The sequence below is a fragment of the Lissotriton vulgaris genome, chromosome 2_1, assembly GCF_964263255.1.
Source record: "Lissotriton vulgaris chromosome 2_1, aLisVul1.2, whole genome shotgun sequence".
NCBI lineage: Eukaryota > Metazoa > Chordata > Amphibia > Caudata > Salamandridae > Lissotriton > Lissotriton vulgaris.
The window spans coordinates 2,119,203,529-2,119,218,797 of NC_141687.1; the positions used below are offsets into that span (position 1 = coordinate 2,119,203,529).

Consider the following 15,269-nt stretch of genomic DNA (forward strand, 5'->3'; position numbering starts at 1 on the left):
ATAAGCAGACCGATCTCCATTGACTAACATTGGGCAACCAATGCTGTATTGCACCACTGCACCCAGCCGCCTTTGTGCTGCTGGAGGTGACCTACTGGTATTGCCTTGAATACTGCCCCCTACTCATCTTAAGTCCAGGAAATTGGTCCCATAAGTCACTGTACTCTACTGGAATGCAGTACTTCTTTTTCTTCCCATAGGATAACATCGACTTTTTTACCGTAAAAGTATTTCTCTTGCAAAACATAACTACCTGATCGTATTGATTCTGGTGCCTAAATATATATAAAGATACGTGTTATTTTGATAAATTGGTAAGGATTTCCTTATTGAGTCTTGTGCATCATTTACTGACTATTGTGTGTATTTGCACATGTTTAACACTCCTCTCTAATTTGCCTAAGGCTCTTCAACCATACTTTCCCTTAGAAGAGCACCTTGGGATTCCTAGAGCAAGCCCCTGTCCACTAGTAAGGGAATACCTGGACTCTTTGCACAATATACCTCTTTTTGGTATTTCATATAAAGAGCCAGCTTCCTACCATAAGCTTTCTAACAAACCATAACCCGCAATACAAGTACTGTCGGCAGAAGAGTACAACCCTTTCCCTCCGTCCCTCGTGACTCGAAGACGTTTTTGAAAAAAAAACAAGTTGCACACGTCCAATCACAACAATAGATGGCAGGAGTATGCACAGCATGTGCACATCCAGCTACACATGGCACAAATCTGCATGTTTTCAAGAGTAAGTGAAATGAAAAGGGACCAAGGAAAAATGAATACAACTAGGTGTAATAGAAGTGGCATGCTACTTGCCCACCTCAAAATTCTGTAAAGGAGGGCACCCAACATAAAAAATGCCATAGATTAGTGATCTGTTTCTTTTTATCCGAGCAAGGGCCACACATTTGCCCTCTTTCAGAAACACAAGTCGATAATCCAGAATTTAATTTGAAGCATTTCTAACATTGTTTCTAAACCAAATCCTGTCTAAACCCCACTCACTTGCCTAATGTGAGCTAGGCCTTTATTATCTTAATCTCGGAGGCAAGGCAACAAACATTGTACCGAATGGTTGAATCGTCCTTTCAACTTTTTATCTTACCCAAGTTTGTGCTCTGCTAACATGAAATATCAATTGAAATATATACAATATCTGGGTGAAATAAAGAGAAATACAACCTGAGCAAGTTTATGGTGGAAAATAAAGTATTGCAAATATTCAGGTGGATTGACAACACTAAAGACATTTTTTTGACAAACAGATTATGCTGATAAAGAATAACCTAACAGCAATATTATATATACAAATTCTCAAAATTGTTCAGGAAACAGTTAAGTACTTGATAAAAAAAAGACATGGATAAAAAAAAAAACCATACTTGGATGGAAAGTTATTGTAGTTTTGATGATGCTGAGGATGTGTCTGTTTCGAAGGTTCATGATGGAGATTAGCTGAAAGCTGGGAGGCAGGCTTGTCAAAACTTCTTCTATCAAAGAAAGACAACTGTTTTCTATAATATTCTTCATCTTCATCTGGATCATAATGATTCGAGCGGATTACATCATCTGCTACCACTGAATGGGGTTTCTGCGGCTCTGGAGCCCTAAAGTAAATACACATGATTAATACAACAGGTTTCAATTAAGGATCAGACAAGGTTGCATAGAAATATTTAATGTTCAAATAAGTTAGTAAAATGAAATACCACAGTTAAAGTATAAAAACGTATAAAGTTTTTTTTTCTCAATAAATGCGGTTTTATTTGGGAATTGAGATTTTTCAGGCATTGTAAACAGAATTTCTGGCTATAATAAGAAAAGCGTTTCTGCTATAAATGTGAAAAAAAACTTTTATTGTTCATATGTCATGGCTAGATACTTCATGAGCCTCCTTCCCTCAGATGCAGAGGCTCTCGTTTCACATTTGTGCTCTGAAATTACAGCTATGGTGGACCATGGATGGAGTTAAGATCAGAGCATATCATCAGCTGATGTATGGACATTTACAATGAGGTCAATGTGCTGCTAAATAAACAGACATCTGTAGCCTTTCAGGTATGTTGATAGTGTATATTGCTAGTGCAAAATATTGGAGATCCCCAACATTGACAAGGGGAATGAAACAACCATGCAAATTTATGTAGTTGCAATGCAGGAAAATTAAATGATTACTTACCGGTGGGTGTAGTTTTGAAGCTTGAAGAATTTTCTTGATTCGCAACCTGTGTATTATTTCCCATCTAGTGGTTGGATCCAGAATTCCTTGTGTGTAGTAGCCCTGGTCTCTTTTTTTAGAATTATTATTATTATTGTCATTGGGCATTGACAACCCCCACCATTTGGTGCTTGTGCAATCCTCCTGTGACATCAAACGCCCTCTCTGAAAGCCTCACTGTGGTCACCATGTTCAGATTATTATTTTTTTTGCTTCTTGTTATTGTTCTGTATAAATATCCCATGTTTACTTGTCTCGCCTCATTTTCTGGGGAGGTAGGTGGGTTGCATGTGAATCTAGAAAACGCTTCAAGCTGCAAAAATACTCCTATCAGTAAGTAACCATTTTGTTTTGCAGGGTGAATCTTTTCTAGATTCACATGCTATGCATTGATTTTGTTGCGCTTGTCTTTATTGTGGTGGTTGGGTTGAAGAGGAAGATGAACTTGTAAAGAGATGTTTTGGGACTTTTTGTTTCACTTGTGCTTCTCTTTTTACTTGATCAATGTAATGGTGTTCTGTTAATGTGTGTATTGAAGACCATGTGGCCGCCATGCAAATATCGTAGAGTGGAAGGTTTGCTGGAAAAGCAATTGTTGCTCCTCGCTTCCTTGTAGAGAGTGCCCTTGGGATTCTAGTTGAACGCCAGCTTTTTTATGACATTTTTCGATTGTCTGTGTTATCCATCTTGTGATGGCAAACTTTGTAACTTTTTCTCTAGTGTTGTTTGCAAATAAAATGAAAAGTTGTTTTCCTTTCCTTATGTTCTTTGAGTTTTCTATATAATACATTAATGCCCTGCGGTCATCCAGAGTATGCAAAGTCTTTTCCGCTTTTGTCTTTGGATTTTGAAAAAGAAAAAACTTTAAATTTATATTGTTTGATTTATGTGAAACAGATATGACATTAGGAGGGAATTGAGGGTTAGTTCTTAAGACTAATATGTGTTTATGTATTTGAAAAGAAGGCTCTTGTTTGGTGAGAGCTTGCAATTCACTTACTCTATGTTGTGAAGTCATGGCTGTTAAAAACGTTGCTTTGAACATAACAAACTTTAAACTTGTCTTATAGATTGGTTCAAATGGTGCCTTCATTAACTGTGTGAGCATCACATTGAGATTCCATGTGGATATTGGTGCACTCCTGGGTGGTGCTACTCTTTTAAACCCTTCTAAAAATCTTGATTATTGGAGTAGTCAACCAAAATTGTCACTATGTGTAAGCTACTAAATGTACCTTTAGAGAAGCATTAGCTAAACCATTTTCCAACAAATTAGTTCAATATTGAATTATTGTAGTTTCTCATGCCCTGTTTTGAAGCAGATTATGTTTTTGGCACCAATATGTGTCTGTTTTCTATTTTGCAGTGTAACATCTTCTAATTGTTGTTTTCCTTGCTTCTCTGAGAAACGCTATTGATCGTTTAGGTAGTCATAAATGGCCAAATTCTGTGTAATTGAGAGACATGCTTCTAGGCTCAATGTGTTTGGTTCTTGATGTAGAACTCTTTCCCTTTCCATGGAGAGTAGATCTTGCACTAATGGCCGTCTTTCCATTTCTTGTGCCATCTCCATTAGATCGGAGTACCAAATCGGTTGTGCCCACTGTGGGGCTATTAGTGAAATTGTCATATGCAACGGTGTGCACTTGTTTATTACTCGGGAGAGCAGTGGCATCAGGGCAAATCCCCCTGAACAATTTACCAACAGTGTATTCCCTACAGACTGAAGGTATGGGTGTATGGACGTAAAGCACAAGTAGTTTGCGCTTTGAGGTGTTGCAAACAAGTCTATTTTTGGAGTTCCCCGCTTCTGGAACAGTCTCTAATACGATCGGATTCAGGTCCCACTCATGCAAGATGGATGCTTGCCTGCTCAGTTTGTCTGCTAGCACACTGTCTACTCCTGGTAGATGTATCACTGTTAATTTTATTTGTCGTTTAATTGTCATCTTTGATAGGGGAAAGGACTTTGTTACCCACTGCTCGTTAAGCTGAAACATATTTGATGTATTGTCTGCTTGAATCTGTATTGATTTGCTCCACACTGCTGTTGAAAGACTTTTAAGGCTAGGAACTCACTTTTTAACTCCAACAGGCTTATATTTTGTAATGCTTCGTGAGTATTTCTTATGTCTCTCACATTAAGGTTCCCCATGCGTGCTCCCCAACTGATATGTGAGGCGTCTGTGCTAATGGTCACTGTTGGAGCCTTAGTCATAAATGATTTTCCTGCTGTTACATTTGTTTTGTTCCACCAACTAATCTCCGGTTGTATTTTCTGCGACAGCCAGTAGATCATCCCAGCTCCCTGTTGATTGTGACTATGGAATCTGTATTCATTCTTGGACTGGTGATGTGTGAAGCCTGTGGTATTAATGGAATGCATGATGCGATCATTCCCAATAATTTCCCCACAGTCCTCACAGTCAAAGACTGATCCTTCTGGTATCGAAGAGCTTCTTGAGTTATAGCTTGTATCCTCTTGTTGCATGAGTAAGCATTCTGCAGAATTGTGTTTATCTGCGCTCCCAAGAAGAGTTTCTGTATTTCTGGTTTTGGAAAAAACTTCTCAAAGTTTATAGTGAATCTCAGTCTATGCAGTGTCGCCATAATTTTCTTTAAGTATTTTCTGCACCTGTGTGGTGAGTTTGCTCTTACCATGCAATAGTCTAGGTATGGATGGGCATGTATTCCGCTTCCTCTCAGATGTGCCGCCACAGCTGCCAGAAAACCCTTGCGGCTGCCAATTCCAAAGAGTAGTGCTTTGAAATGTTAGTGTGTTTTGATTATCACAAAACACTGGCATTTTCTGTGTTTTGGATTCATTGGGCTGTGTAGATAGGCATACTTTAAATCTATGATTGCCATGAAATCCCCTTGTTGGAGTTGAGGAATAACATCTTGAATTTTTGTGTTCTTGAACACTGGTTGAAGTAAACTTCTTGATTTTTCTCTTTTGTGGCACCCTTTCAGCTGCTTGTTTTTGTAGCAGCTCTTTTACTTCCTTTTGGAGATCTTTTATATCCTCCTTTGTGTGCGTTTTTTTGTTTTGGATAACATGTTGGAGGGTGTTTTTACAACTCTATGCAGTAACCGTGTTGTATTATATTGAGCAACCACTTGTCTGATGTTACTTCCCTTCACTCCTGGAGAAAGATATTGTCTGTGGGTGGAAATCCAACTTTAGAGTCACTCTGATGTTGCTACTGCCCCTCTTGACAGCCAGTACAGAGATATGGGCCTAAATCTATCCTTTTGTTGCTCACCATGCCATTCCAGTTTGGAGCCAGCCATATGCAATTTAGTCTTAACCCTCTTTCCCATGGCAATAGTCCAGCCCGAACTCACAGGCCAGGACCGGAAACAATCATCCTGGGACTTGTTTTGGGGTACCACTACTCACCAGCCAGGATAGCTTGACTCCGTGACATGGCGAGTATGGGACCCACGTCTGGACATACCTATCCCACTAGGAGCAACACATGTTGCTATTTTTTTGTGTTTCCCTTTCAATTCTAACCCCAAGTTGTTAGTAACTCTGGACATCGAGTAATATTCCTCAAGACGGTGTGGTTGAATCGGTTCGCTGGTTCACTGACAAACATCATATTGATTGCCCTACCAGTGTTTAAAAACCATTTTATCTGTAAAGACATTTGAATTTGGAGATCAACTTTTTAAACAAACAAAAGGAGGCAGTATGCTCCAACCGTGGCTAATATCAACATCGGCAAATTTGAGCAGAAAAATATATATAACTTGATAGCTCACTTTTTTGAGTCAATCAGTTATTGGTCTCGCTGAATAGATGACATCTTTCTTTATATGGACTGAGTATATACTCATGGAATTTGTTTCATGGTTTAACTGCTGTGACCCCAACATTCGGTTTACTAATAACAATATCAAAAATCAAGTTGAGTTTTTAGATATCTTGATTAGACACAACAAGCAACTAGAAGTAGATCTCTATGTTAAACCTTAAGCTAGAAACACTTTATTACATTTTGACAGCTAACACCCCAGGGTGCAATAAACAAAGCATCCGATTTAGACAATTCCTGCGTCTCCGTAGGAATCGTACTAACGTGTCTGATTACGATACACAATCTGTCATGATGAAAGAGAAGTTCATAACCAGAGGCTATTCGAGGCAGCTAGTTTGTGAATTATATAAAAGAGCATGTTTCACGACAGGGATCACTTACAAAGAACATAAAATACTAGTGAGGTCTTGCGTCTGTTTGTGTCACATTGTAAATTCCAACTGGCACATTTTAAATACTGATACTGATACGGATGACACTCCAAAACTTCTTAAGCCGATGTTTGCGAATCGTGGCAATAAAACATCAAAGATATTGTAGTGAGATGACAATTTAAAACTAACTCTTCTTTGATTCAAAAACTATTGACGGTTTCCAACCAGTGGTCAGCACATACAGATGCACTCAATGCGCAGCTTGTGACACAGCCATACGATCTTCTACCATTACCCACGATGGGTTCACAGTGACATCTACTAGATTATTGAATTGCAAGACCAAAAATGTGATCTATTTTTTATCCTTTACGTAGGTTACGTGGGTGAAACTTCCAGATCCCCGGCCACTAGATTATCTGAACATTGCTCAGCTATTAGAACTTCTAAACTGTCAGCTCCGTTGGTTAAACATTGAGAGGAATTCAAACATAAGCTAGACGACATCAAATGGTTAATTTTGGAAAGAATCAACCACTCACAGGACCCTTTCAGCACTTAAGTCAGAAAATGTAGGAAAGGTATTATGAATTTTTTCTTTAAATACTTTCAAAAAGGGTTTAAATAACGAATTACCTTGGGAAAATGCCATTCGATATAATAATCTACATTGACATATTCCTTTTGGTTTGTCAGTTACCACATTTTCAGTATATGATATCTTTTTTGTCTGATTCTGTAGTTGTTTTTGGAATTTTCATTTATGGTCCTTCTCGCAGACTTGTTATTATATACATTGCTTAGGACTCGCAGATTATTTGAAGTTTTCCATCTTTATTGAGGCTGCTACCTGTTCCTGCAGTCCTCTCTCGATATCTACTATCAGGAACATGCAGGTTCGCGTTCAGTCTGTTCAATATTTTCTGCCTAGCAAGGGGTGCTACATGCACCGCCCAACTCCATATTAGGCAGACACCAATTCTGTCAGGCTGCATACTGAGCCCCGATCGGCACCAAACAGCAGTATTTTCCATTTCGATTCTACATAGCAGCAGGTTAGTGTTTTTCTACCGATAGACATTTCCCCAGGGTTGTTTTCCCACTATAGATAACATTTTCCATGTGGGTTTATTACTGTTTCCCTGATATTTCATTCATTTTAGGTTATTCATGCTCTCCGGAGACATCTGCACTCCTCTGGGTCCTTTTCTCTTTTTTACTTTTTCCTTTATTTCTTTTCTATTCCAACTTGCCTGCTCACACATAGGCATTACATTCCTCAATACAAATATTATCATTAAGTATCTTGTTTTTCAGTTTTCTTGTTTAACATGTGAAACTTTAAAGGTACAAAGTCAATGTTGTGGCTCTTTTCCTGAAGAAGGCGCCCCAGTTCGCCAAAATGCTTGAAGAACATGATTCATTTGTTGCCACGTCTACAGATTATTTCATCTTCTTAATCATGTTCCATTAGGCTCAACAATAATACAAAGTGTACTAATAGAGCACATAGTGAGTCCACATTTTTCCATTGAGCACTATATTTGCACATTTTTAACTTGTACATATTGTTTTTTCACTCATTTTGCTCATTTTTGTCTTGCAATTTGTCTTTGTATGTTGTGGTTTCTTTTTTAATACAGTGTTTTTATAGAAATATGTATGATTATTTGCAATTGTTAGGTTTCAAAACCCCATTAACCTAATATTACATGTTTGTATCAACTCGAAGTATATATTTATTGTTTTCACATGTTCTTCAGGTTTGTTTATTATTATTTATTTAATTCTATTTTCTGGTGGCAAAGAAGTATTTACTCATATTTATTGCCTGTTTTCCTTGCCCTTGGAACCATTATAATTTACGGGGGGGGGCCCTCTTTGTTCACATTGATTTTTTTGTGTGGCTACTGACGTAATTTAGGCTGAGACTGCTTTGTACTTTGGTGTCCCCGTCTGAAAACCACCTCTCCCAGTAGGTCTTCTAGTTGAAGGGGGTTGCTCTTATTGGCCGACCACTGAACTGTAGGGCGCCCACTGATTTTGCTGTATCATTGTCTTTCATAATTTGTTCAAGCGTGTCTGCTGCTTTGTCAAATAAATGTTCAACGTTGAACAGACTGTTGATGATGTTGGCCTGTACTTCATTTTTGAAGCCCAATATCCTCTGCCATTCATGATGTCTCAATGTTGTTCCGGTCACCAAATGTCTTGCTGCTGTATCTGCAGCATCATATGCCTACTTTAGGCATGTGTTTGTAATTACTTTCCCTTCTTCAGCTAAGGCTTTCATTCTTTTTTGATATTGTTCAGGTAGGTGCTTTGTTAGTTCTGCCATTTCTTCGCAGTTCTGATGGGAAAACCTGTTCATCAAAGCATTTGAGTCTGCTACCTTCCATTGTGTTGCGGCTCCTCTTTCTAATTTTATTCCCATCATATCAACATCATATCAATTTTTTTCCTCTCCCTGCCAGTGGGCCAGAGGTAGTAAGAATATTTTCCCTCTTCCTGGCTTTGCCTACGATGATTGAATCTGTCACTACTTTGCCCCACATGTATGCTGTATCTTTATTGGAATTTGTGTACTTTTTCTCCATCCCAGGAGTTACTGCTCTACATGTTGCTGGAGAGAGTCTCACTTGCTGATAGCTTAGGAAGGCACTGGACCTTAGTTGTAATGGCATAAATGTTTCCAGGAAGTAACAAGTCTGTGAATTTTCCTCCTCCATCTGCACCCCATACCTTTCTGATGCTCTTTTGACTATTTGGTTATACATGGCCAAATCATCTGTGGGCGAATCTACCTTGAGATGCTGCCATTGGTCTTCGATGCCCTTTAATTCCTCAGTGTCTTGACTCTGTCCCTCCTCTTCTTCGTATAAGAGCTCTTGTTGTTCTTCCAGAGGCTCAGGTGTGAGGGGTGGCTCTAGTTCCGCCATATCCTTCCCTTCTCTCTACTCTACAAAAAAAAGACCAACACTTGCTCTAAACACCGAAGAACATACACTCGAAATCGAGCGCCATAATGGCAGCCGTACTACAAAAAAAGAAAGATTTTGATTCAAGATTCCATCTTAGACTTGGAATCTTGAATCAAAATCTTTCTTTTTTTGTAGTATGGCTGCCATTATGGCGCTCGATTTCGAGTGTATGTTCTTCGGTGTTTAGAGCAAGTGTTGGTCTCTTTTTTTGACATCAAAGATTCAGCTGCTGTTATCGCAGCTGCGGTGTCATTCTTTTTTTTCGACTTAGTTCGTCATTTGACGTCCACGTTTTTCCTGGCACCTTTCCCACCTGCAGTATCCTTTGGATGGGACCCTAGAGTATCTTTGTGCTTTGTCTTGCATTCGATCGGCAAGTTGATCAGCGCCAAGGCTTGCTTTCATTTGAGAGACGGGTTTTGACCCGATCACCATCATCCTTTGTGGAGTTACTGGTCCATGTTTTTCTTTCGCTCTGTGTTTTTTCTTGACGTCGCAGCCTTCTCCCTCTGCTTCTTCAGTGGTGTCCTGTTCCTCCTCACTCAACAACCCTAAATTTCTGAGTGAGGTAGTCTCTTTGTGGACCTGCAGAATTGATGGCTGTCTCTCAGCGCAAACTTATGTTGGCACTGTGGGTAGAAACAGAACGGAGTCTTCTCCATTTAAGTCCAATCAGGAGTACCCCTGAGCACGCGGGAAATCAGAATCAGAAAATGGCGACCAAGAGTGAGGCTTCCGGGGAGGATGTCTGACGTCATAGGAGGATGGAACAAGCACCAAAAGGTGGAGGGCAGTGACACCGAAAAACAGTAAAAAGAAAAAAAAAAAAACGAGGAGAAAGACAACTATACACAAGAAATTCTGCACCCGACCTCTGTATGGCATAATAATGCACAACATGTGAATCCAGGAACTATTCATGCTGCAAAACTGCTGTGCCTCAAATACTTTTGATTCATAATATAACACTAGAAAGAAGAGAACTTCACAAAACATTTTTCCATGTGCCACAGTGGTATTAATCTATAAATATCCAACTGTGTTTCTATTCACCTAGTAACTTAACTGATTACACACTGCATTGAGCGAATAACTTACCGATAATTTTTCTCTTGTTCATAATGCTGTTGGATGACTGGCTTCTGAGCACCTGCTGGAGCAAGTGCAGGCTTGGGTGCTATTTCTGGGAGCTGTTGAAAAATACTTGGATATTTAATTTCACATAAAATAATATTTCTGACATCAATTGTTTTTAGTGCTGGGGAGCAGCAGAGTTTTATATCGGTTACCAAAGCTACTGAAGAGAAATCTAATCCAAAAATAATCTACTTTTACCATTTGTAAATAGTCTTTGACCTCAAGCAAGTGCCTACATAAAATACTCTGCTTCAAGTTCTAACAGAAAAATGTCAATGTTGTACACAATGGAAAATTGACCTATAGGTCAGTATTCAAGAATGCTGGCGAGACAACTATGATGATGATGAAAGATTAAAAGACTAATGTTGAAATCAGAGTATCATATCTTTGCCTTGAACACACTCTACACAAATTATTACTCTTGTTTTAATTTGCTCACGGAACTAGGCAGTAAAACTTAGAGGCAAAAAAAGCAAAGCAAAAATCTTTTTTGTTTCCAAACAAATAATTCATTTTACAATTCTCCCTTTACAATTGTTGCTCAAAAGTTTAAGTACATCTTTTTTACAGTTGAGGGCTGTTTATTGTTAATCTTGTGTTTACTCAATTCTATATTACCAGTTTAACTATTAAAGAAAGTCTAGTGTTTAACATTTCAGCTTTCTCCCATATCAAGTTGTGTACAGGTCTGTGTTGCATAAAAATGTTAATATAAAACACAAATTTAATGCACCCTTTATGAGTCAATATATTTTTATATTCTAAACACGACATAGTTAACATTCCTGTAGCCCAGCACCCTGTCCCCACCAGTGCAGTATCCTATATAGCTTCTAGCCCTGTCAAGAAGAACATGTGATAGCAAGTACAAATTTAATCCCGTTGGCCTTGGTGAAGTCATACTGGGAGGACCTGTAAGGCCCTTACTGTTTTTGGGCAGTAAGTCTCTAGACAAAAGGTCCACCACATGCCCCCACATTTTCTCTAAGTGCTTTTCATCTCCAATGGTGCTATGGGTAATCTTTTCCATCTCTAGGATGCACAAAACTCTCCCATACCAATCATGCAAAGTTAGTACCGGTACCAACCCCCATCTCGCCAAGATCATTTGATTGGTAGCCAGTCAAAGCATTCCTCAGTTTTGAACAATCAGCCTACCCAACTTCGTCTAAAGGCATCCGTCCCAGTACTAAATTGGCTCTCTCCCTCGGGATCTGTGAAGTTAGGTTCGTACTGACAGCCTTAAATACCTGCTACCAATAGGACTTTACTCCTCAACACTCCTAAGTACATGTTGAAGCAGCCTCCAATAGGAGCAGACCCTCTGGCAAGGCTCAGATTTTGTCTTGAAAACTGCATGAAGTAGGCTCACGGTCCAGGGGCAATGCACATGACATGCCTTGTTCCCTTATAAGCATTACAAAAGATAAATTCCCATTCTGATATCCAGAGAGAGGCCAAATCTGCTAACCAACCACCTAAGCTGTGAAGTACATTGAATGGCCATATTTCCTCTGAGAATTTTCGCAGATTACTCTTTGTAATATCTTTTCAAATGCTGTGGAGAGGTTGTGCTGCTGCAGACTTTTCTCTCCTATGCACAACTCAGTACTTGAATATTGGTATTCGTACCTATTAAGATTCAACAGGTCCATAGTCCAATTTAATTTGTTCAAAAATCCTAAAGGTCACATTTTTAAACCGGTCACCTATTTAAATATACCCGTTAGTCTACCTCCACTGTATAAAGGCTTCTCTATCGAAGCATCAAATTCTAGTTTTCTAAAAAAGTGGGTAAATGGTGACCGATTTTTCTGCAAGACCTAATGATTGGAAAGTAACTGTGGTAATGGTTGACTCTGAAAGGTAGCAATATCTGTTCCTGGGCTATGTCCATGGGACTTCCTATTAATAACCCCCTACAATAAAGTGGTTGATCGAGTGGTTGATAAAGCATTATTGGTTTTCTGTCTCTGCCTTTGACCATTCTAAAAGACAGCTAAGATTAGCAGCTTGGTAGCAGACAAAAACGCTTAGAAACCCCAGACTGAGTAGTGGTTTTGAATGATAATCTTATCTCCTTCTCACCCCTTTTATAATTGCAGCACATTCTTAGACGGTATCATCTGAATTGGTCCCTGGGAAGCATCAACACTTTTATTGAGGCAATATGTCTGCACTATGAGAGAGAATGGTTATTCCAGCTCTGGAGTTCTTTCTGGAATCTAATCAGCAATGGGAGGAAATCAGCATAGGGTATTGATGAAGAATACTTTCCCTATTTTAATCCCAAGCTATTTAATTGTGAGCACAATCCAAGAGAATGGAGAATGAACTTTAAGCTATTGTTCCCCATCTCAAAAGTTGTTTAAACGTAAGATTTTAAATACGGCCATGCGAGTCTGCGAAACCGCTCGTGTTCTTGTATAGGTGGTCATAGGTTGGTCAGGGTAACTAGAATATCGTAGGCAAAAAGAGAAAATGTAATTTTTTTTTACATGTCTTATAGAGACCATCTCCCAGTAACCACCTTTGGTATTTGCGGAGTTAAAGACTCCTAGTATGGTGTGAAACAGGGAGCATCCCTGTTGTGCCCCTCAGTCTGTCTCCTTTTAAAAAATTTAGATTGGTCATAGTTAAACACATGAAACACTGCGCCATCTAATGTGAAGGCCATTATCTTGGTGGATTTATTTTTTGCATAAATATTTAAAAGGACTACTGCTTTGTACACTCAGCAAATTAAGAGACTTGCTAGGTTTGCTGATTGCAATAATTAGTAGCTCCAACATGGACTGGGTGATGGATTTCAAAGTTTTAAATTCAGTGAAGAGGCACCCCCATAGAAAAAGGCTGCAATATGGTTTGTTCAAATTTCCATAATACTAATGAGATCCTATCCTAAGCTATGAAGGACTTGGGGTCCTCCAACTCTTTCTTGCTCAACCATCTCATATAGTCATCCTTTTGGGGTGACGTTACGAATTCTTTATAAAAAAAGAGTTTGAAATATTGGTGGAAAAAAACGTAAGTTATCAGAGACTTTAACTGGCGTCTCTCTTCTTAATTCAGTAGCGTACATTGAAGCTTATTGGTTACAAGTGCATTCAACTGACTCCTCGGCATCAAAAGTTTCCAACCCACATTTTAAGAGTTAGTTGTCCAGTTTCATAATTCCTGTGTTACAGACTACCTCATTTTCTGAAGCCTTGCTGCGACCATTATCAGAAATGCCTTTGCCATAGCTTTACATGCATCCCAGACAGCTCTCAAGCCATCCTCTTCTTTGTGGGCATTGATCAATCACATGTGAGAAATGTTGTGCACCCTTATTAGATCAATGTTTAAATAAAAAAAAACAGATCAAGTTCAGTATATTGTGGATACGATGGTGGATAGGCTAAAGTAAATGTAGTAAATTTGGGTATATATTATATGCATGTGAAAGCTGAAAATTCAGACTTGAGCTGTTCGGTTTCTCTCTCCACAAATCCACATAGCTCAGATCCTCAATCTTCCCTCTCCGCCTTTTGGGCATAACTCCTGATCATGTTCAAGGACCTTATCTATTCTCGGACTTCTTTCTCCAGGACGCCTCACTATTATTGCCGCCAAAGCCCTCATCTTGGTGGCTCCAGTAGATCATCCTACTACTCAGAATTGAGATTAGCTATGTGCTCAATGAGATCTGTTTGCTTGGAGATCGGGTTAAACAGCGCTCACTGCTATACCACGGGGGATGGGGGTCATCCTTGCTCTCTTGTGCTTCTGTCAAATCTCTCATTCACTGATGCTCTTTATCAGGGGCACTAGAACTAGGACCACGCTGCAATCTCCTTGGGGTTGCCTTCTTGGGAAGTGTAATAGTGAAGGAGAGTAACGCTTCTTCTTCAACTTTACTTTCAGACATGGTCTCAAGCTTTTGCCACTTGGCTAAGTGAGTCTCTGCCATCCAGAGTGCTGCAGGGAAGTGTGTGCAAGGGGTCAGAGAAGCTGGCCAGATTGAGGGCCTTTACTGATGTCTTTCAGTCTTCTGAGTAAAGAGAGATTCTTGCACTGCACAGGAGTAACACAAGAGAGTTTCGGTTTTAAAGTACAGTATGTGTAAGAAATGAGATTTCTGGTTGGCTAGGGCATGCGCCGAAGCCAGGCAGAAACCACCACTCTAGTCAGGGCAAGGGAGTTACACACTGAAGATAATCCCTGCTCACCCCCTTGGAAGCTTGGCAGAGCAGTGAGGCTTATCCCAGAGGCAATGTGTAAAGCGTTTTTGCAACACACTCACAGAGCAGCGACACACTAGGCACACCACAAAAGAGACTCCACACAAGGTTATATAAAAAATAGCCTTTGTATTTACCATAAAACACATTACAACACAATCACATATATTACACTGTGCAACTGGCACTCGTCATGACTTCACAGGGTTTACATAAATCACTAGGCCAAAGGGGCCACTGTCCGATCATCATCAGGGTGACCAGTAACTACTGGTAGGATCACACTTAGCATAAAATCTTATGTATAAACATCATCAGCAGTGCACTATAGTAAATACCTGTAGAGTACACACATTCAAAATCCACCAACATGTGATGAGGACATCACCTTGTAATATGCGAGCACATTAGGCCAACATCACATAAGGGAATCATATCCTCCCAATATCATCATGACCACCACGGGTAAAGTATTCCTGCACTCCTATTATACTTATAGTATAAC

General features: G+C 39.4%; 1 protein-coding gene across 6 annotated transcripts in view; it reads right to left on the reverse strand.

The window, feature by feature from the left end:
* TJP1 (tight junction protein 1) overlaps positions 1-15,269 on the reverse strand; it is a 707,329-nt gene that overhangs the window by 185,553 nt on the left and 506,507 nt on the right. For all 6 annotated transcript variants that reach the window (XM_086958396.1, XM_086958395.1, XM_086958394.1 and 3 more), the window contains 2 exons: positions 10,500-10,591; positions 1,384-1,608 (listed from right to left, as the gene is read on the reverse strand). In XM_086958396.1, the coding sequence (XP_086814522.1) occupies positions 1,384-1,608; positions 10,500-10,591 (317 nt within the window). The remainder of the gene's footprint in view (positions 1-1,383; positions 1,609-10,499; positions 10,592-15,269) is intronic.